We start from the raw sequence: 22,507 nt of genomic DNA on the forward strand, positions 1-22,507 counted from the left end.
GTTCTTCGGTTCAGGCGCTGTCCAAATGCATCCTATAAATCAGAATCCAATTACTGTGGTAAGAAAATTGGAAGCAAATTTAATAAGCTCAGACCCCTCCCACGCGCTGTTTCTTAGCTCTTCTCTTTTCACGAATGGGAGGGAAAAGCTCTTTTCTTTTAACTCCCTCCAAGTCTGCACCCCCGTCCTTCACAAGAGGTTCCTGAAGCTGGAGGGGTGATGAGAAGGGGTCCTGGTTTAGCTCTTCCTTTCCTGCCGACACAGCAGGCAGGTGGGCGACCGTGGCCGGTCCTTTCCAGGCTTCCTCTCCCTTACACTGCTCCACAGACATGTATTGGTTTCCGATTACCCACCAGTCAAGGTAGCAGCTGCTGCCAAAGCGTTACCCTAGAGAGGAATCTATGTCATCGCTAGCAGAACGTTAGCTGCAAGGCATGATGGGAACACACAAGTCGACAAGGACAGGCAAAGCACAAAGGAATCAGGAGTCAACTGTGAGCCAACAGTCATGGGGTCTTGCAGCCCTCAGCATGAGCTGTGGAGGAGAATCACGGGGTCGGGGTCCTACACTTGCAGGAGCTGGGAGAAGAGGAAAGGGCAGGACGGAATGGCAGACAAAGTTACCTGCTTATATGTTGGGCTGCTAACTGCAAGGGCAGCAGTTCAAAACTACCAGATGGTCCTCAGGAGAAAGACAGGGCTTGCTAGTTTCTTAAGGAGTTCCAACCTTGGAAACTCACAGGGGCAGTTCTACCCTGTCACTACAAGTTGGCATTGCCTTGGTGGCAGTGAGGTTTTGAGTTTATTTTCTACTGAGACCCAGAGCCTTACTGTCGGATCCACCCACCCATGGACCGCTTCACAAAAGGAAGTCACATCTGGAAGCTGAGGTGCACCAGGTCTCATTATCAGAATCAGCCAGAAGTCTGCTTAAATACACACACACACACACACACACGGGCTAGTTGAGTCCTCCCAGATTATGAATATGCATTTCTAACAAATGTCCTCGTGCTGTGTGTCTGCGAAACCCCACTTTGAGAACCATTGTGTTAAGCCCACAGTGTGAAGTCTCCCTAGCTGCATCGGCATCACCTACTAGGAGCTTGTTAGAAATACAGGCTCTCAGCCCCCAATCCGCATTTACTGAACCAGGACCAATACTGTCGGAAGATCCTCAGATGGTTAGCTGGACCATGAACGCCTGAGATGGACTTACCCAGAGCAGGCGTTTTCCACCTTGACTGCTCATTAGTGGAACTTGGGGAAGCGTGCTTGGAGTCCGGATTGAGAAACACAGAGCACATGAGCACTCTATTCCCATGGGAGTTTGCTTTCACTCACTCTCATTGCTCTGACACGGAACTGAACTCTGAAACCCACCCGTGGTCTCCCTTGTCCCGCTGCCAACTCTTGACAACCTTCCTTAGGCCCATTCCTTGTACTTGGGATGCTGCAGCTTCCCCAGTGTTCCACCTGGGCTGCCTGTCTTGGCTGAGCATCTTCAGTTACCTCAGGAGACAGGTGCCTCTCCCTTCCATTTCAGGCCTTGCGGTATCTGCCCCACCCACACACCCTGGAAAAATAATGACTGCTTTTTGTTTGTGTGTTTGTCTTTTGCCTATTTGAAATGTACTAGGCAACTATATTTTGCACATTTTTGTTGAGTCCTACAAATGCCTAATGAGGTACGAATCATCACGATGACTTCCACCCCTGTTTTAGAAGAACCAGAACTTCTGCAGAGAAGGTAGGCACGTGAGCAGTGCAGCTGGGACTGGAGAGATGCTAATGTGTCCTTGACCCCTTGGCTACACTGCCTCCTGCCTGAGTCGGTCTTGTGGGGGAGATTTGGCTTCATGCTGGTCCCGGGGATGGGCTCAGACTGCATGTTTAGGTGTCAATCGTGAGGGCTTGGGGAAAAGGCAAGGTTGGCTCTACAGCAATGGCTTCTGCTGTGGTTTTGCCCCCAAGGGACATTTGACAATGGGCAGATAGAGTTTTGGGGGTCTCAACTTTCAGAGAGGGGTGCTTCTGAAATCTAGTGGGGAGAGGGAAAGGGAGATAGTAAACAACCTACAAAACACACGGGGTAGCCCCCTCTCTCCAACAAAGATTTGTCCAGTCCAAACTGTCCAAGTGCCCAAGTGGAGAACCCCTGTCCCAAGGGATCTAGCTCCCTCGTTGCCATAGCTGGCCAGTGCCAAGGCAGGCAGGACAGAGGCAGTTTCCACTGGGATGAAGTCAGGATACAGCAGGCAGGCTGGAAGAAGCACTCAGGGACTCGGCTGGAGACGGTCACTTCATTGCATTGGATTTCACCTCCTGGACATGGTTTATCCCAGAGAGACGGAATGGAAGCAGGAGCCCCTAGAGATAAAGGTCACCACCTACTGGGCCCCCAAGGGGGGGACAAAGGGCACTGTGTGACCCAGCCAGCACGAGACAAAACCCAGCCTAGAGATGGCTAAACCCATTGGTGGCTTCTTACACTGCTAGCCTGGGCTTTGCAGACTGAGTTCCCCATACCCCCGTCACGGCCCCATGTGCCTGTCCTCCTTCTCAGTCCCCAATTCTTCCTCCTACCTGGCCTCTCCGACAAGATTGTATACATCTGAAACTCCCAGAATAACACAGTCCCAGCTCCCCCAGCACAATGGAGAGGCCAGGTAGGAGGAAGAACGGTGGCCCTGAGATGGATGTAAGGCTGGTACATGGCTCCATTGTGCTTTCCAATAGTGTGTTGGGATCCTGCCGGGTCCTCTTTCCTTTCCTTGCTGCCCCCCAGTAGATGCCACACGTGTAAGAGAGGGAGCACATTACACCGGGTTAGGTGTGGAGCTCAAAACAGGACCCTAGTAAACTTGGATCTTGGGACAGGCTTGGTACTACTCAGCTACTACAAAAGCAGCCTAAAACGCCTTTGTTTCGGCATCTCAGGTCACTGAGCTGGGTGAGTGCAGAAACGAGCCTGGCTCAGGGTCCCCCGAGAGCCCACCTACTCAGTGAGGAGGGGCCCAGACAGTTCTCTGGCAGCTCAGACCCGGAAGGTGAAGCTCCTTCCCCAAAGTGGACGTGTCTCCCTGGTCCTCCAGGGGCCTAATAAGTATCTGGACTCTGACTGTGCCCATCCAACTGAGACCAAGTGGTGCTCTCAGACGTCACTGTCTCTTCCCTCTTCCCAATCTCCTTTACAGAGCTCCCGCTCCAGGAAATCAAATCTCCCGAGTCCCCACCATTCCATCAGATGCTAAGGACCAGGGTATGAATATCACGGGGCTTTGGCTTGAAGAAGCTTCCAGGCCAGCTGTAAGGAATGCTGGAGGTACCATCATCCCCTGGGATTCTGGCTCTATGGAGCTGCCAGGCACTGCCGCTAAGGGACAGTCTTAAGGGCACATCAAGAGGAGAGTTAAATTCACAGAGTGTTGAAACGGAAAGAAATCCAGACATAATCCCACCCATCCTCCTTGATTTATTCACAAGGAAAACCGAGCTCCAGCTCCTTTTAGGAATGACAGGGCTTAGCCAGGTCTGGGTGAACCCCCTCACCAGCTACATGCCACATGGAGAAGGGTTCTGGATTGGCCAACTTCATAGCAGAACTGATTCCACCAGCCTTCCAAGACTATCAGCATAAGCCCCACCAGATATACCAGTCTCTGAGACATGGCTATTCTAACTCCCCTATTAATTCCAGCGACCACGACCTGGGTACCCAACACATATAAAAGGCCAAGATCTGTCTTGCAGATTTCTAAATAATATTGCCTTCAACCCACTCCAAAGAGTCCTGGTGGCACAAGTGGTTAAGTGTCCAGCTGCTTACCGAGAGGGTCAGAGGTTCAAATCTACCAGTCACTCTGCAGCCACAGTGGCGGCTGTCTGCTTCCCTAAAGATTACGGCCTTGGACACTGGATGAAGCCGTTCCACACTGTTTGACTCCGCGGGATTAATCAGGATTGACTATATGGGAATGGGCTTGATTTTTTTCCATTTTCCAAACTCTCTGTCCCAAGGATGTTGTCACTTGTTGCCATTGAGTCAGTTCTGACTCCGAGTGACTGAGTGAAGCCCTGTCCACGGTGATCCTGCCCCGCCCTGTGCCATCCTCTCAGTGTGGGTTGTTATATGGGAGCGCATGGGGTCAGTCACAGCGCCAATGAACCTCACTGAGGGCCTTCCTCTTTGTCACAGACCCTCTGCTCCACCAAGTCTGGTGTCCTTTCCTACAGACCGGTCCCTTCTGATAAAACATCTAAAGAACATGAGACAAAGTAACACCATCTCACTTCTAAGGAGCATGCTGGCTGTACTTCTTCCAAGAAAGATTTGCTGGCTCTTCTGGCAGTCCATGGGATCCAGGGATCCTCAAACTTTTTAAACAGGGGGCCAGTTCACTGTCCCTCAGACCCGTTGGAGGACCGGACTATAGTTTAAAAAATATGAACAAATTCCTATGCATACTGCACATATCTTATTTTGAAGTAAAAAAACAAATGGACCCAACATACCTAGAGGGCCGGATAAATGTCCTCAGTGGGTCGCATGTGGCCCACGGGCCATAGTTTGAGGACCCCTGGTATAGTCAATATTCACTGCCAACACCATCATTCAAAGGTGCCAATTGTTCACTCTTCTTAATTCATTGTCCAGCTTTCTCAAGCATACAAGGCATTCAAAACTCCAAGGCTTGGGTCAGGTGCCCCTTAGTCTTAAATGCGACATGTTTGCTCTCTAATACCTTCAAGAGCTCTTTGCGGTACAGCCTTTGATGTCTTCACTCTCACTCTCTCAGGCATGGGTTACGGATCTGCCTCCAGTATGCCAGTCAGCGCTGTGCGACCAGCACAAAGCCGATGTTCTGTGGCAGCAGGAAACACAGCCACACGGTCACTGTCTTCCCTGCCTCTCAGGCCAGGAGGGAGAAGCTGGCATTGACACACCGCAAGCATCTGGGCTCATGTGACTCAAGGCAAGGTCAATGATGAGCCTCATAAAGCATCAGGCGTGGTCTCAACCACCCAATTGCAGGTGCAGCCTCAGCAAAGACAGGGAAGGCCGGGGCTATGGGACTGGGGACTCCCAACAGTAGACAGTGGCACCCAGAGAATGTGCAGAGACCCCCCTGCTCTCCCAGTACCTAGTTCTTCCTCTCACCAGGAAGCATGTGAACACCTGACAGGAAGGATCTCTCTCAGGAAAGGCTACTTGCCGCACTGACTTGCCAGGGGTCTGCCCATGCTGCCCTCCCACCATCTGAAAGTCAGGCTGAGCTGTGAGGACCTGTGGGGGGGGGGGAGAAACGAGCACTAACTCCTACATCATTAGGGCTCAATCATTCATGGCAAGTGTTGGCCAGGGAGGCTATTAGGTGAGGGGGTAAGGTGCATGGAAAGGAGGCCTCCAGCCTCTCCAGCTTGCCAGTCAAGAGTCAAGGGCATATGACTAAAGGAAACAAGATATGCCACTGCCATCGGGTGGGTGGATTCTGACTCATAGCGACCTGACAGGATGGAGTAGAATGCTCCCTTGAGTTTCCAAGACTAACTCTCTACAGGAGTAAACAGCCTCATCCTTTTCCTGTGGATTTGAACCTCTGGCCTTATAGTGAGCAGCCTAAGACTTAACTCACTACATCATCGAAATCCAAAACCAAACTCACTGCCGTTGGATTGATGCTGACTCAGTGTGACCCTTTATAGGATTTTCACGACAGGGGTAGACAGCCTCATCTTTCTGGCACAGAACGACCATGGAGTTTGAACTTCTGACGTCATGGTTACCAGTCCAATACTAACCCAACAGCGCCACCAGAGATGGGGTCAGTGACCATAACGCAGTGCTTCTAGTGTCTTGCCTGTCTCAATTCTTGGCAATGGACACAGTTGCTCTCCAGAGAGCAAGGGTTGGGGTAACTGAGTGAGAGGGAGAAGACATACCTGGAGTGGCGAGTGTCCGGGACGGCCCGGTTGCTGGCGATGCGCTCGCTCTCCCTCTGGTTGAAAGCATACAGCTTATAGGGATCGTCGCCCACACGCCACTTTTTGGCACTGAGATACCGCCGCTCATCAAACTGGTCCCAAAGATCATCCCAGTCAGCATCTGAAGGCTGCGTGACAGGAATGGAAAGCTGTGAGAATGGGCCCCTACCCTCTGCTGGCCCCCTCTGCCCGGTCCATCACGATCAGAGCCAGGGCAGCATATGCTGGTGTGGTGAGGTGCAAGGAGAGGGCCGAGAGGACCTCTGGAAAGCAGCAGCATCAGTGTAACAAAGAGAATGAGCATCCGACAGGTGTCGCTTACTGAGTGCTAACCTGAGATGGCCACTTCCCCGGGGACCTTAGTGCCATCAGCTCTCAGGAGAGGCAACTTGTGGCTAAAAAAGCTCACACCCTTCCATCTCATCGAAACCATAAAAGGTGGCATGTTGGGGCAGACCTTATTGAATAAATTCTGTTTTGTAACATGAAGGCTTCTGCCTTAGGTAGACATCGCCACTGAGGACAAGACGGCCACTTACGTGTCCTTTCTAAGTTGCTCTTGGAAGTCCCCAAGGCAGTCCATATGCCCATGGCCCTTGCCACCAGTGACCAGGATGTACTTCCTGCATCTGGTTTTCAAGCAGGCCTAGGGGGAGGTCCAGCCTCCAGCAGCCTGGGGACACAGGTACACTGGGCCGCTCATCAGGTGCACCTTCATCGCAGCCCCCAGCAGCGATCTTATCCAGTAATTGAGCATGCTCTCTCGCTCACTCGCTCATGCTTTCACTTTCTCTCTCTCTCTCTCTCTCTCTGCTATCTCCTTCTGAAACAACATTCTCCTATTAATAGCATAAAATGAAGCGTGGGAAACCAGTGATTTTATCCAATAATTGATTTTATTAATGTCCTGTGATACTGCAGCGACAAGAATATGCTAGGCTGAATTTGAATAAGAGCTGAGCAGGGAAAGGATAGACACCTTCCATCCTTGGTGCTTAGCAAAGTCACCATCTGACGTCTGTCACCTCTGGTGGGAACAACAGGCCAGGGTGACTCTGACATTCTGTTGTCATTGGAAACGGCCACGGGGTCCCGAAATGTCTCCCATTAACTTATTGCAATTCTCAGGATAGGCTGTGAGCAACCCCCAGTGCCTTTGGCTGCAGCCCGGGAGGTAGTGGAGAGGTAAGCATGGAGCCACCTAGGAGACGGGGCAGCAGGAGGTCACTGCATAAGCAAGGGGACACTGGGTGACGGGACAGAGAAGTGAGGGAAATGCGAGAAGGACAGGTGTCCAAGGAGTCCAATCACGGGGTAATTAGGTTTTCTGCTCAGTTTGGGGGGTGAGGAGGAGTGAAAAGGTGGAGCATGGGGTGGGGTGAAAAGCCAGATGAAGGGCAGAGAGGCGAATGGTCAAGGGATGACGATCCCAGAAACAGACTGTGGACTGCACCAACCCAAGCATGAAAGGAAGTCCTGTCCAGAAGCTGGGTCTTTTGGAGGCAGGAAGGGGGTCGGGTGTGGGGCTCTCTGGCACAGTGTGTAGGAAACAGTAAAGGGGTGAAAACCGGCCACCAGAAGAATGATGGCGAAGGGACCTCAATCTTCCAGCTTGGTGGGAAGAGAAGCCCAAAGTAGGGCCCTGGGTGAATGGAGAGGGCGGATGCAAGAAAGGCACAAGCATCCCGGGTGAGACACGAGTGGCCTCATCTCAACCCCCACCCACAGAGGGCACAGGGACAGGAGGGAACGAGGCCACGGTCTGCTCCATGTGACTGGCCATCCCAGAAAGCAGTTGAGCGTCCCCAGGTCCCAGGCGGGACCTGCCTTCCTGGAGATGGTGTGACAGGAATTTAGCCACAACTGTGGCACTCAGAGCAGCGGGAGCACAGATGGGAGACTGCACTCCACAGGCGGCGTCCAGGGTGCTGCTCCTCCTTCCGTTGGGTGTACAGAGCGCCTTTCATGTGCTCGCAGAGATGTGTGGAGGGTGTGTGTGTGGGGGGGAGCTTGGCTTCTCTAAAACGATATTTGGATGTATTCAATATTAGGAAGGCTCATTCAAAACAGGAACTCACATCGGAGTGTCGCTTTAGTTAGTTGAAGTCAAGGGTCCAACTCCTGGGGACTCTTCTGTGTGATTTAGAACCATTCCATCGCTGTGGCCCTTCAGAAGCGGTGGGCAGGCCAGTCTTCTGAGTCACCTATAATGGCTTTGTGCCACTAACCTTTCTGCTAATAGAAGGCTAATGGTGTCCTCCACCCAAGGCACTGGCCACAAGAGGAGCTATGTCTGCTTTCCCAGGCAGCGTGCATGTACTTCCTCATGGGACCCTCACACCTGACTTGAGGAATTGACGTGTGTGCAGACAGGTGGGTTAGCCAAGGTCACCAGCTAGCAAGTTGTGGAGCAGAACTTAGAACCCATGATCCAAATCCTCCCACAGAGTTTCCCAACATGAGTGCCTTCTTCACACGCATGGAAACAACCAAGGTCTTGCAGAGGATGGTCCCTGAAGACCCAGAGCATACCTGAGAAGGCAGAATGTGGGGTGAGCCCAACGCAAGAGAGGGTCACTTTTTCTCTCCTGGATACGAGAACAAAGCTCACTAAGCACCCTCCTAGTGGCCAGTGAAGGGTCACCGACTTCACCGAGTGCTTCCAGAAGTGCATAATTGACTGCTAAGCTCTTCAATTCATGAGTCCCCAAGGCCAGGCCTGGTGGGTGCAAAGCTCCACAGGAGGGCCCCCAGGTGAGGCTGAATTTACAGCTCACCTGGATTACCTCATCACAAGATGCTACCCTCCCTCTCCCTGACTTCCTACTGGACCACAGGGTACCTATGGTTTGGATGCCTTGCCTCCTGAGGGCCATGGGAACCTCTAAGAAAGCTACTCAAACACCTGCTGAGGTGCAGGAAGTGACATTCCGCCCAGAAACAAAGGACAACCCTCAGGAGCCCCGAAAGGGCATCACTTCATGAACCCGGCTGGAAAGTTATGTCACAATTTCAAACACTGGACGGCCGAATGACTCATATTATCTTTAAATAATAGTTCTGTCATTTAAAAAGTGCCGCCCTCCCCCTGTCCCCAGGAATCTGCCTTCAGAGTTGGCCTCTCCTTGGCCTGGCTGCCAGGGACAAGCTCCACAGCTGGGAGGAGAATCTTGATGGCTCTGCAGGAGAACGGGGAGCAAGGCGGCGGGACAGGGAAGGGGGGTTCCAGAACCTTTGAAGGAAGCTGATCTCAAAGCAAAGACACAATTGACTGATGAGAACACATAGCGAATCTTTGACGATGGAATCCACCCCCAAATTGGTGACAAGGATGCATGTGAGAAGGGCAATTTTGCCTAATAGTTATGAGCATGTGAGTTGGAACGAGACCCCACAACTAACTCAACCTTGCCACCCCTCAGTTTCTCCAGTTATAAAATGGCAGCATTCATCTATCTTGTGGTGAGGGTCAAATGCAAACATTTAACACATACATGTTCTGTGGGGTTCTATGTTCTATTACAGGCCAAGCATCGAAAGGTCGAGAAAGGATCAGGCACAGTTCAGGTAGGGTAGGTCCTTTGTTTAATCAAGCAATAGAGATGTATTCATTTTAAAGCTGAAACAGAGAACATTCGAGTGAATAAACAGGGCCAAACAGGAGAATGAGGGAGGGGGTTGAAACATCAGTGGAGAAGAGAGGCAGCCGCAGAACCCAACAGAAGGGAAAGATGCATCGCGATCTGTGAGCCATGCAACTAGCTGGAGACTGGAGTGCGAACAGACAGTTCCAGGGAAGGATGGAGAAAAGGGATTCAAGATGTCTTGTAGGAACACGGTGGGAGGAGAGAAAGGAAAGAACTTCACAGATGCACTTTAGAGCGTTTGCTTTAATGCCCAGTGCTTTAAGTAATGCCCGGGGGTTGGCAGGCATAAGCACAATTTCGAATCAAAACTACAACTGAAAGAACTAATTTCCTGAGTCCCAGACGATGGTGTCTTTATTTTCGGTTTTCATAGTCAACTTGTGAAAGGCCCTTTCTAGAGCAGTGAATGATTGCTGGTGAGAAAATCAAGAAAGGGTCCTGCTTGGGGGCCATGCGTGGTGAGGAGTGCCGGTGCAGGTGGTCTGTGCAGACCAGCTGTGCTTGCCCTCCCAGAGTAAGTGCCCAGAGCGTGCTTTCTACCCCATCCTGGGGCGGGGCGGGTAAGTGGATCGGGGGTCTATTGCGCCATCTCTCTCCATAAGGACAACTGAGCATACTGGTCCAAAGTGGGAAGCAGGAAGTCCTGAACCCTCTGGAAGGATTCAAGGAGAGCCTTCAGCATAGATGACAACCAACTCTGAAGAAAACCAAAATCTCCCCCACGGGACCAATACACAAACAGCATCATGATAACTGGAGAGAAGACTGGGGTTATCAAGGATTGCCTTTCAGCTAAACCCACAACCAGCACTCGCGGAAGTGGAGGCCAAGGACTCAAACAAGGAATTGGGCCAATCTGTTGCCCGACATTTCATTAAAGTACGAAAGAGCAACGGGGCCACTGAGGACTAGCGTGTGCCCGCCCCAAACCAGGGTCATCTCCATCACTTCGTGTGCACGTGAACAGCGGGTAACAAAGAAGGAAGACCAGGGGAGCAGGGAAGATTTTGACTGATGGTGAAACGTGTTGCAAATACCACAGACTGCCAAGAAGAATAAACAAATCTGTTTTGGAGGCAGTCCAACAGGAACGCTCCTTAAGAGTGTGCAAAGCCACATCTTCTGGACCTGGTTGCGGGAGGGACCGGTCTCTGGAAAAGGAAGCCATACTTGGCAAAGTCCAGGGTAAGCGAAAAAGAAGACGACTCTGAGCAAGATGGATTGGCCCCGTGGCTGCACTGCTGGCTCAGACATCACAACAGTTGTGGGGATAGAGCAGGTGTGTGCGGCGTTTCACTGTTGGACAGGGGGTCGCTGGGGGTTGATGTGGATGCAACGGCACCCGACAACAACAACCAACCCTAGGACGAAGCTACATCGTGTCCTGCCAGTGTCACTGTGAGCAGGAAATGTCCCACATTCGTGATGTTATGAGTGGGGAGTGCGGGCTTGTCTAAAGTAATGGGATTATGGCTTTCTCCCACTTGTTGGTGGATTCTTCTGTGCTTGCCTCTTGCAAGAATTCCAGAGGAAATTCATGGATGAGGAGCCCCTCAGATTATTTCTAACCCTCACAAAACCAATAGCTTATCCGCAATTTGCAAATGAGGACAACAGAGATACAGGGACAATACATGGTTTGCCCACCGCCACACCTAGGCAGCGTCGTCTCCGCTAGTCTTAACAGCACCTGTGTATAAGTCAGTAGTATTGAACTGAAAGGGTGGCCATTCAAATCCACTCAGTGTTGCCCCAAAGGAAAGGCCTACTTCTACTTCTGTAAAAAGGACAGTCACGGACATCCTAGGGAGCAGTTCTACTCGGCAACCAGATGTTCAATGTATCCAGGTTGCTACTGCTGTCAGGTGCAGTGGAGCCTGTTTCAACTCAGAACAGTCCCATGAACAACTATACGAAATGTTTCCCAGCCCTTTACCGTCCTCCCAATGACAGTTGTGTTCGAGCCCATGGTTACAGGTCCTATGATCATCCACCTCGATAAGCAGGCTTTCTCTTTCTCACCGGCCCTTTATCTCTCTGAGCATGATTTCCTCATCCAGGGACTGGTCTCTCCTGATAACATGCCCCAAGTATGTTAGCTGAATTAGCTGAATTCTTACTATCTTCCTATCAAAGGAGCATTCTGCCTTCCCAAACAGAGTTGTTTGCTCCCTGCCAGTCTATGGTATATTCGATTTATTCACCAACAAAATAACTCAAAGGTATCATTTCTACTGTCTTTCTTATGCATGGTCTAGCTTTTTTAAATATCATTTTATTTGGGGTTCTTACAGCTCTTCTAACAATCCATCATCAATTGTATCAAGCATATGTGTACATATATTGCCATAATCGTTTTCTCGATATTTTCTTTCTGTTTGAGCCTTGGTATCAGCTCCTCTTTTGTCCCTTCCCTCCTCCCCACCTCGTGAGCCCCTGATAAATTATGAACTATTATTGTTTTCATACTTTATACCAACCGCTGTCTCCTTTCTCCCATGTTTCTGCTGCTCCTGCCCCTGCTGGGGGAAAAGGGCAGCTTTCACGTGCATGTGTGGTAACTGAAAATACCATGCCTGTGGGGAGGCACAAGGTAGTCCTCAGAGGGACACTCTTTCTCTCCAACACTTCAAAAGGGCCCCTTGCAGCAGACCGTCTCAGCTAAAATCTGTTATTTGGTTTCTTGACTGCTGCTCCCATGAGCACTAATTGGAGATTCAGGTAAAAAAGAAATCCTAACAACTTCAATCGTTTCTCTTTATCATGATGTTTGATAATTCCCACGTGCTGTTGGATCATTTTTCTTTGCCACGGACACTGATAGAGATCGCTTCCACTAAATTAACCAGGTAGTTTATGTTCCAAATGTCGTGTCATGGATGAAGGAGTGCTTCCAGTGTTGCCTGTTTGCCAAAACGTCTCATAGACATTCCATTAATTCCTGGAGCTCTGTCTCTCACCAGTGACTTCAGTGTAGCTGACTTATTTTTTCAGCACCATCAGTTCTTGCTCGTACGTTTTGAAAGGGGTGAACACCACCAACTCTTTGTGGTACGGTGACTGCCTAGTCCTTCAATTTTCTTTTGATGCTTCCATTCCTGCGTCAATATTTTGCCCAGAGAGTCTTTCAACACAGCAACTTGAATGTTGATTTTTTCCCTTTAGTTCTTTTGCCCTGACCAAAAAGCAAGCCTTTCCTTCTCTTTGGCTTTTCTAATTCTGGGTCCTTGCACATTCAGCACTTCGTATTCTCGAGTGACCTTTCAGAATCTCCCGTTCAATTCCTTTACTTCACCAGGTCTTCCAGTAGCTTTAGCAACTCACATGTCAGAGAACGTTTCAGTCTCTTCTTATACCCATGTTGATATTCTTTACTGTCTTTCTTCTTTTACCTTTTGCTTTCTACATATATGATGTCCTTGGCGTGTTCAGTCGTAACTCTTCAATGCATCAAATCTAGTATTTAGTCTCTAACATTCAGATAAGGTATATCAAAGTGGCATGTTGGCTCTCAAGGTCTTGTTTTGAGTTCCTGCAGCTTCAACTTGGACTTGCATATGAGCATTTTACCGATTACTGTGGTAGCAACCATTGAGTAAATCCAGATAAAACAATCCTGTGAATAACAGAAAACACTGCCCAGCCCTGTGCCATCCTCACAATTGAACTGTTGTTACATCTGAGGCCATATTTGCAGCCATGGTATCAATCCATTGTGTCAAGTGTCATCTTTCTCACTGCCCCTCAACTTTCCAATCATGATGTCTGGGCCCTGGGACTGGTCTCTCTTGATAATATGTCCAAAGTACTTAAGATGAAGTCTTGCCAACCCTGCTCCTAAGGAGCATTAAGACTGTATTTTCTCTAAGAGATTTTTATTCTTCTGGTAGTCCATGGTACTTTCTCTAATATAATAATGAAAAATGTATCAATTCCTTCCAGTTTTCCTTATTCATTGTCTAGCTTCCACAAGCACATGAGATGGTTGAAACCACCTTGGCTTGGGTCAGGTACACCTTAGTCCTCAAAATGGCACACTTGCTCTTCACACTGTTAAGAAGTTTTGTGCAGCAGTGTTGTGCAGTGCAATTGCTCATTTGATTTCTTGAGTGCGGCTTGCTTCTACCAACACTGGTTTTATATCCAAGTAAAACGAAATCCTTGACAACATCCATCTTTCCTTGTGACGATGATGTTGTCTATTGGTCCAGCTCTGAGGATTTTGGTTTTCTTTGCATTGAGTTGGCTTCATATCGTCCAGCTTCTTGGATTATTTGTTGAGCGTACAGATTGAATAAGTATGATGAGAAAATACAATCTTGACACACACCTTTCTTGTTTTCAGCCACACAGTATTCCCGGGTTCTATTCGTGTGGCTTCTTCTTCGTCCACGTTCCAGTTCCCCATGACCACCATGAAGAGCTCTGCAGTCCACATCCTTTGTCATACGACCCAGAGTTTGTTATGATCCAAAGTTAAATGCCTTTGCATTGTCAATAAAACACTAGGAAGCATCTTTCTGGTAGTCTCAGGTATTTCAGCCAAGAACCACCTAATGTTAATCATGATATTTTTCCATTCCAAGTCCTCTTCTGAATCCAGCATGAATTTCTGGCAGCAACCTGTCAATGTGCTGCTGCATACACATATTTCAACTGACTTCGGCAACTTTTACTTACTTGTGGTATTAAGGACAGTGTTGGAAAATGTCTACATTTAATCAGGTCATCCTTACATGAAATGGTTAAAAATACAGATCTCATCCAATCTGTTGTCCAGATAGCCACCTTTCACATTTCTAAGCTTATACTAATGAGTGTTTTCAGTGCTGCATCTGTTTGTTGAAACATGTCTATTGGTATTCCAGCAATTCCTGGAGCCTGGTTTTTCAGTAATGCCTTCGGGGCTGCTTGGAGTCCTCCTTCAGTTTTTGATCATCTGGTACTTCTTCAGATGGTTGAATATAGACAAATTATTTTTTATACAGTGACTCCATGCATTTCCTTAAATCTTCTTTTGATGTGTCCTGAATCATTCAGTCTTTTCTCACCAAAGACTTCTTCAATATTGCAATTAAAAGCTTAATTTTTTTTCTTCAGTTCATTCAGCTTGAGAAAAACAGAGTGATTTTTTCCTCTCTGGCTTTCTTAAGCCCAGGTCTCTTTCCTTTCATCAAAGCTTTACCTTGTGTCCTTGAGGTGCCATGTCCGTTTGTATTTTTACATTTCGGTTGGTAACCTAATCACAGTTGGAGCCGTCCTCGAGCTGCTGATGACCTCGAGCTTCTCCATCGGAGAATCAACTTGATCCTTGTGTATTCTAGCTGGTCAGGTCCCTGTGTATAGGCACCATGGATATTGTTGAAGAAGGTATTTGCAATGAAGAAGTAGTCGGTGTTGCAAATTTTATCCTGCAATTGTCAACTTTGTTTCTCTCATCCAGGTCACATTGTCCAACTACTGGTCCTTTGTCCGTGTTTCCATCCGTCACCGTCTAATCCCCATGAGTTAACAACGCATCTGATGACGTTTGATCAATTTCAGACAGGAGAAGTAGGTAGGATTCTTCAATTGCTTCATCAGTGCTTGGTGTGTATATTTGAATAATACTTGCATTTACTGGAATTTCCTCTCAGCTTATAGTATTATCCTATCACAGACAGCATGGTACTTCCAGGTAGAGCTTGAAATATTCTTTTTAACAATGAATGCAACATCATTCCTCTTGAAAGTATGATTCCCGGAAAAGCAAACTACATTATTATTTGATTCAACAAGGCTGATACAGGTCCAATGTCAGCCCACTAATGCCAACGATGATGTCAATCTCAGGATTTCTAATTTTCCGAGATTCCTATTTCATGCATTCCGTGTTAGATTTTGAATGGGTATTTGCAGCTGATTTTATTCTCATTTTGAGTTTGTCAAAATGTCGGCAAAGGATGGTCTAGCAAACACTGCTCCATCTACCCAGGTAACCTCTACTCAGAGGTAGCAGTTCATCCCCGGTTATATTTTAAATGCTTGCCAACCTGGAGGGCCTTAGCTTGGGGCACCGTGCCAGACAATGCTCACTGCCATTCACCCATTTTTCAGGGATGAATCCCTCAGACATGTACAGCCTCTTCCTTCTTCCCAGTCTGGAAGCAAAAACCATTAAAACCTGTGTAACAGGGGCGATCCTACTGATTGTGTGATAGTGTGACACAAACCAGTGTCATGGTTTGCTGTATCGCAGCAACACTCAAGTCAACAAAACCCAGCAAAGACATAGACAGGCCCTTGACAAGCCTTCCAAGTCACCAAAGTATCCGCTGATCCCTGTGCTGTTCTGTGGTTCAGCTAGCTGGGATGATCTTGTTTTTCCCAGGGCCAGTCAAGCGGAGGATGTACAATACACCCCAGCACCGCTAATACAAGCCCAAGAACTGACTTGGTAACAGAGTTCCTCCAATGAGCCTCTCAAACTCCAACCAGAAAGGACAGGCGAGCAAGCCCTTCCTCACCTGGGCTCACAACCAAAGAAAGACCGGGGGCCCCTCCCCTCATCTAGGGACAGCACATCAATTATGGATTATTAGATGACATCTTCATTTTCATATCCCCACCATGTATTATCACCTTCCCCTCTCCCTGGGATTCTGTCTTGGGAGTTATTTAACCAATGCGCAGAAATCTAAATTTAATTTATTATGATCTAACTCACTTTAGAAGCCAAATTACTCTGCACTGGAGAAGGATCAAGTCAATATCCCACTTGGCTTTCTATTTATCTTCTGTGCGCAGTTTTCTCTCCTTCTCCTTAGTGTTCATTTTATCTCGGGTGCTGGCAATAAATTTAAAATTTCCTCAGAATTGGGCAATTGCTCCTTCAATGTTGTAGCTTAATGGTTGGTATTAATTATCTGAAAGTCATTTCTTAAAGAGTTTGATGGATGGAATGGACATGTAATAGAGGGGGAGAGGGGCTATTTCTCAGACCAAATGAGCTGGTGGATAATTCTGCAGGGATGAGTTTACTTTACTATCCCACCTCCTGCGGGACCCTCTCCTCATTTCCTCCCCACCACACTCCTGAGAGCCAGATGGCAGAAAGTGGCTGCCGGGGAACTGCTCGGCTGGGCACTCCCTGAACACCTGATGTGGTTCTGTCGGGAGGCAAGGCCTGGAAGCTTCTCTTATGCTGCCTTCATTCTTCCTTTGATATCAGCCTCATTTCATCACTGACAGCAACAGCGGCCACCACTCAGAGCTCTCCTCTCCAACCACTGCCCCGTCTCTGCACCTCACTACCCCACCCCACCCCAGTCCACATCACGCACAAAGAAAACTTTGGAGGAATTGTAAGCATCCTGGAAGGTGAACATTCCAATAAATTACTACCATTGGCTAAAAAACCCAACTGTGAACTATAACATGATTAATTGAATGGACAGATGCCCAGTTTTCATTTCTAGACAAGAAAGAGAATGAAAAACCTCGGGACCTTAGAGGAGTGTAGTTTGTTTGCTATTTAGCAAGGGAAGGAGGTGCTGGTGACGTCCTGGAGAGTGGGGTGCGAGCCTGGTGGGGGGCCCTGCACATGCCAGGACACGTGTGTCTTTCTGCTGTGTTGCCTGCTCCCTTCCATCGAATGCTCTCCGGAGTCCACCACCGCGGCTCACGCATGTAGAAGATCTTGCAGTCCCTTCGCTTAAAGAGCTGTCATGAGCCCTGACAGACGTGAAAGCCAAGGAGAAGCCCATTCTTCATGTAGTGGCTGACCTGACCCCACCATCTCTTTCTGCACCCCCTACTCCCTTGTGTTTCTGGACAGACGTAGGAAGCTGGTCAATGAAGCAAGAGGAGCCGTTGTCTCGAGAGCCAGGAATCTGCGAGGCTCAGCACAAAGACGGCTCAATGGCCTGGTAGATAGTACAGGAAATGGATTTGCACAGAACCGGGAGGTGGGACATGAACTCAGAGAGCCCAGAAGAAACCCAAGAGAGAGTTTGGACTTGGGATGCTGAGCTGGAAGTGAGCTCTGGAAGACCTTCTCCAGCTGCGCAGATCTGGACATTCAAACACACAGTGTCTCGTCCCAATAGACACGCCCTTCTGGCACAGGGTGCTTTCACTGGCAGTTACACAATCCACTGTCAACTTGAAAAAGGGGTGGAGTCTAGCCTGTCAATCTGGTCACAGCTCGATGACCTCATTTGGTGGCGCAACGGAGATAAATAGTTCACTGGAGGCCAGATACACTCACTCTCTACTACACATTCCTGTTGACAAGCCACATGGAGCTACACTGATGGAAGCAGAGCCCTGGGGCTGGAGGAGACCCACGTGGAGACCCCTGCCACCACTGAGATGCTTCCACCACCACTGGACCCACAAGTCTTTCTACCCACTGGCTTATGATCTTCCTGCAGTTAGCGTCATTTGCCTGTGTTATGTGAGTCTGAAAGGAATTTATAGACTTGTATTGGATATATGGGCTAATATCAGACGTATGGACTTGAACTGGACTGCTCATTTATATAAATTGCTCATTTATATAAAGCTCCTTCTCACACACATATGAGTGTCTGTGGGTTTGTTTCTCTAGTCAACCCAGACTAACACAATCACTAAGGGTGGTATCTTCCATCTTCTGGGGGCGGGGGTGGCACCAGGATATGGCCAGAGTGGCCTCCAGAGGGCAGACATGGCACCCTGTGGTCCGAAGCCTGCCTCCTTGGAAGCTGCTCCGAGAAGGAACAACAATAACAGGACACTTCTCATAGCGGCAGAAGAGGCTTCCCTCTAACAGGCTCCTTTGCTCTCCGCAGCTTGTTGTAAAGGCATCATCAGAAAATGCTGTCACATCAGGAGATCGCTGTGGGGCCAAGCACCATTCACCAGGGCCTGGGGACCCCAGGTCTGCAGCAGGGGTCATATGTGTGCATGCCTTCAGCGTCCCCGATAACAGGGCCGTGAGCAGGAGCCTGGAGCGCTGCGCTGCTTTAACCCTCCCTCAGGAAGAACCGAAATATCCCCAAGGACTGACACTGGCCTGCAGCCCACTAAACGCTGACCTGGGGACCCTCACGGAGCAAAAGAAAAGGAATAATGAACAGAAGGCCGGAAGGGGCTTCCTGGGGAAGGATTCCTCCTCTCTGTTGTATCTTTGTGATGTCCTGTCTCCTTCAAAGGAAGCTTTGTCCACTTGAATGCCATCACACCTGGACAAAGCCCTACTGGAGAGAGTGTGGTGAGCACAGGGGATGGGGCTGGGGTGGCGGTAGGTGAGCAGAGAAGTGCAAACACACCCGGTACAGGCAGGAGCCCCAAATGCCTTCCTTCTTGGCAGTCTCCTGGAGGCTGAGAGAGAACAGGAGTCCAAACAGCCAGGGTTCTAAGCCTGGCTCTGCTCAGCTTGTCCTGTCCACCTCTGAGTAATGCCCTCCGCCCCGTGGACCAGGCGAATCTTTAACTCCACGCAATTTTATAGGCCTGAATTAGTTCTTAGAAATGAGATGGAAAAACAACTACTTGGTGAAACATCCATGCATGTTTGGAACATATTATTATTGTCAGCATTGCTGTGGTTGCTATTATTTTGGGGGCTGAATAAAACTGGAGGGAAAATGCAATTTACATTCAACAGACCGTGAGAAAGCCCAGACAGCAACCCGCACACACCATCTTCCTGTCCTGTCCACCACTAAAGGCAATCAACGATGATCGACTCCACGCTCCTGGGAACTCAGTAGGTCTTGTCTACCCAAACACTCCCCATCACAGATGGGTTGGTAGGAGAAGGGCACAGCAGGTAACTCGGAGATACTATTTTATGTCATCCTACCAATGCCAACTCTCAGCAACTTTCCAGTTCAGAACGGAACTGCCCCATGATGTTTCCAACACTGTAATGTTTACTAGAGCAGATCACCTTTTCTCCCATGGGACCACTGGTGGGTTTGAAGGACTGAGCTTTTGATTAGAAATCAAGCATTGTTTCAGCGTGACTAATGACGTCAGAGCTCCACAGGTGGGAGGTCGGGCTCTCGACTCCCACAGACAATGATAGAAAGCCTTGGAAACCCATCAGCAGAGCTACCCTGCCCTACAGGGTACTATGAGTCACAGTCAATTTGGTTCCTGTGAGTTTTTTTAATAGTGCCATACAAAGATATGACAAGAAACCTACTTTAATAAAATAATGCATGGGGTTACAGCCACTATAGGATGCTAGGAATTGAGCTTTGTGTGGCCTCCGTGCTAACTCTTTTTGTACACCCGAGGCAGGGCCTGCACAGAAGCTTATGAGCAGGTCAAGGAGTCTGGGCTCCTGGGTCACCTGCTCAACATCTGGCCTCTTCCTTCAGTGGACTCCCATGCCTATCGGGGCTCTCTGTGCCTCTTGGGGCTTTTCTTCCTGGGTCCAACAATGCAAGCACAGTCCAGCAGCCACACTCACATGGAAGGCTAGTTTAGCATGCTATGCTGCTTCCCCAAATCGCCTTCCAGGTTCCTCCCAGGCAAAACTGACTTCAGAAGACATCAGGATTGTAACAAGTATAGGAAACCAGGAAAAAGGATTGACTTGGAAAACTGGCAAATTCTCACCCTGGAGAGTCATTCGGTAGAATAACAATAACTATTGAACACAGAGTTCTGTTCTGCTTACAACATCCCAGGTCTGTGTGAGAACGTTACTCCTTCAATGCTCAGGACACACGTGAGAGAGGTGCTATTAATAACCCCATTTTCCTGAAGAGGAAACATGCTTTTCAAGCCAAGATACTCAGCTAAGGCCACATACTATAAACGGAGGTTCTGGGGTTCAAACCCAGGCCCGTAGGCTCCATACACAGCTTCAAGCAGGACCTGCACTTACAGAAGACCATTTATGGAAGAGGGCGCATCCGAACCCAGCACCTGTCTGTCTGTCTGCCTGCCTGTCGTTGCTGTCAGGTCAGCTCCATTTCACAGCAGTACCAGAATGGTACACTGCTCAGACCTACCTCATCCTCACAATTACACACACACACCTATTGTTGCAGCCACAGTGTCAATGCAACTCCCTGTGGTCTTCCTCTTTTTCAGACTGACTGACTTTAGCAAGCATGCTGTCCTCCTCCAGGGACTTGGCTCCCCTGCTAACGTGTCCCAAGTACTTGAGACAGTCTCCCCATGCTTGCTTCCAAGATGCATTCCGGTTGTATTTCTATCATAACAGGAGTGTGTTTCTGATAGTCTATGGTGCTTTGCATGTGCTTCCTCAGCATCCTGATTCAAGTGCATCGATCCGTCTTCAGTTTTCCTTATTCAATGTCCAACTTTCACCTGCACAGGAGGCCGATGAAAATGCCATGGTTGGGTCGGTCCTCAAAGTGACATCCTGGTCTTCAACACTTTAAAGAGGTGAGGTGTCATTCGATCTCTTGTCCGCTGCTTCCCCCAGTGTTGATTCCCTAACTCAAACGCAACCCCACTGCCGTCGATTGGTTCAGCTCCGAGTCACTCTAGCTAGGATTTCCAAGACGGCATCCCTGCTTAACAGGAAGAGAGCTCTTTGCTCTCCGAATTACCTCTCGTGGGTTTGCATTGCCAACGTTGGGGTCAGCAACTCATGGATTGGCCCACAGCACCAGAGACAAACATGTACAGGAGAAGAGAAGGGGGTACAGGGCAGAAGGTCCATCTCCCTCCGGTACCCTTTCTATAAGGTTATCCCGGAAGCATCTTCGCTAGTCTGCACTGCCCCCACCCCCACCATGCAAAACTGGAAACCGGCAGGAGAGTTCCCGAGTCAAGTGTCCCTCTCGCCTCTGTCAATCATCCCCCAAGGGAATGTTAGTGAGAAGCCTCAAACTCTTAGCTGAGCAGAGCTTATCTGTCTCTCCTCTGCCCTGGAGGTTGAGGCGAGATCTCCCCAGATACTGCAGGAAGCGAGGGCCCGGAGCTGAGCCCGTTTCTATCCACTCTGTAAATGAGGTGACATCCAGATATCCTCTGGATCTCTCCAAACTAGGTCAGCTGCTGAATATGTAGGTGTGGGGTGGGAGCGAATGACTTTGAAATAACTTCACCTCCTGGGGACTGCATGGGGGCAGCTCGCCAGCTTTTCATGGAGGGGCTCTTTTGGCGGCCTTAGCAGACCTAGGGTACCCCAACATCTGCCTGTCACATCACATGGGGGTGCAGTGTCCTCTTTCGCTGAGGGAAAATTAAGTGGTCATGGCAGCAGGCTGAGAATCTGGGAGAACTCCTATGAGCCTGGCCCCATCCCGACTGTCTCCAGGACGCAGCAGGTGCCGATTCCACCGCAGAGCATCTTGTTGGAACTCTGGGAAATGGATTGATGATGCACTTGCTTATGTAAACAGACCCCCGGGGGCATTTCCCTTATTTTGGGAAGATAATCATTCCCCAAATGATGTGCTCCTCACCAATCATTCTTACCAATTCTCCAAAGCACCTGTGTCCTGACTGACCCTTTCTGCAGGTTGAGTCTGAACTGCTATGTTGGTGTCGAGTGACAGAATGACCTTCGAAGTATCTTCTACACCTCATTCAACTTCTTTGACTCCACACGAGCCTTTCCTTAGAGGACTCTGTGTGGCACAAATAGTTTGTACTGGGCTACTAACCCAAAGGTTGACAGTTCAAATCCTCCCAGTGGCACAACGGAAGAAAGGTCTGGCAAATGGCTTCAATAAAGATTACAGGGGAAACCCTATGGAGCACAGTTCTATGGCACAACACATGGGACACTAGACATCAAAATCAACCCAAACACAATGGGTTTTATTTTGTCTCAAGTTGCGTGCAAACCACTATATCTATATCTATATTTATCTATCTATCTAATGAGAAACTTGTATGTGGATTGAAAGGTAATTGTG

The 22,507-nt window shown here is 48.9% G+C and overlaps 1 protein-coding gene across 2 annotated transcripts in view; it reads right to left on the minus strand.

Moving 5' to 3' along the window:
- The window catches only part of GALNT14 (polypeptide N-acetylgalactosaminyltransferase 14), a 265,483-nt gene that overhangs the window by 87,641 nt on the left and 155,335 nt on the right, over nucleotides 1-22,507 (minus strand). For both annotated transcript variants that reach the window (XM_075535663.1, XM_075535664.1), the window contains exon 2: nucleotides 5,944-6,113. In XM_075535663.1, the coding sequence (XP_075391778.1) occupies nucleotides 5,944-6,113 (170 nt within the window). The remainder of the gene's footprint in view (nucleotides 1-5,943; nucleotides 6,114-22,507) is intronic.

The sequence above is a fragment of the Tenrec ecaudatus genome, chromosome 17 (assembly GCF_050624435.1).
Source record: "Tenrec ecaudatus isolate mTenEca1 chromosome 17, mTenEca1.hap1, whole genome shotgun sequence".
NCBI lineage: Eukaryota > Metazoa > Chordata > Mammalia > Afrosoricida > Tenrecidae > Tenrec > Tenrec ecaudatus.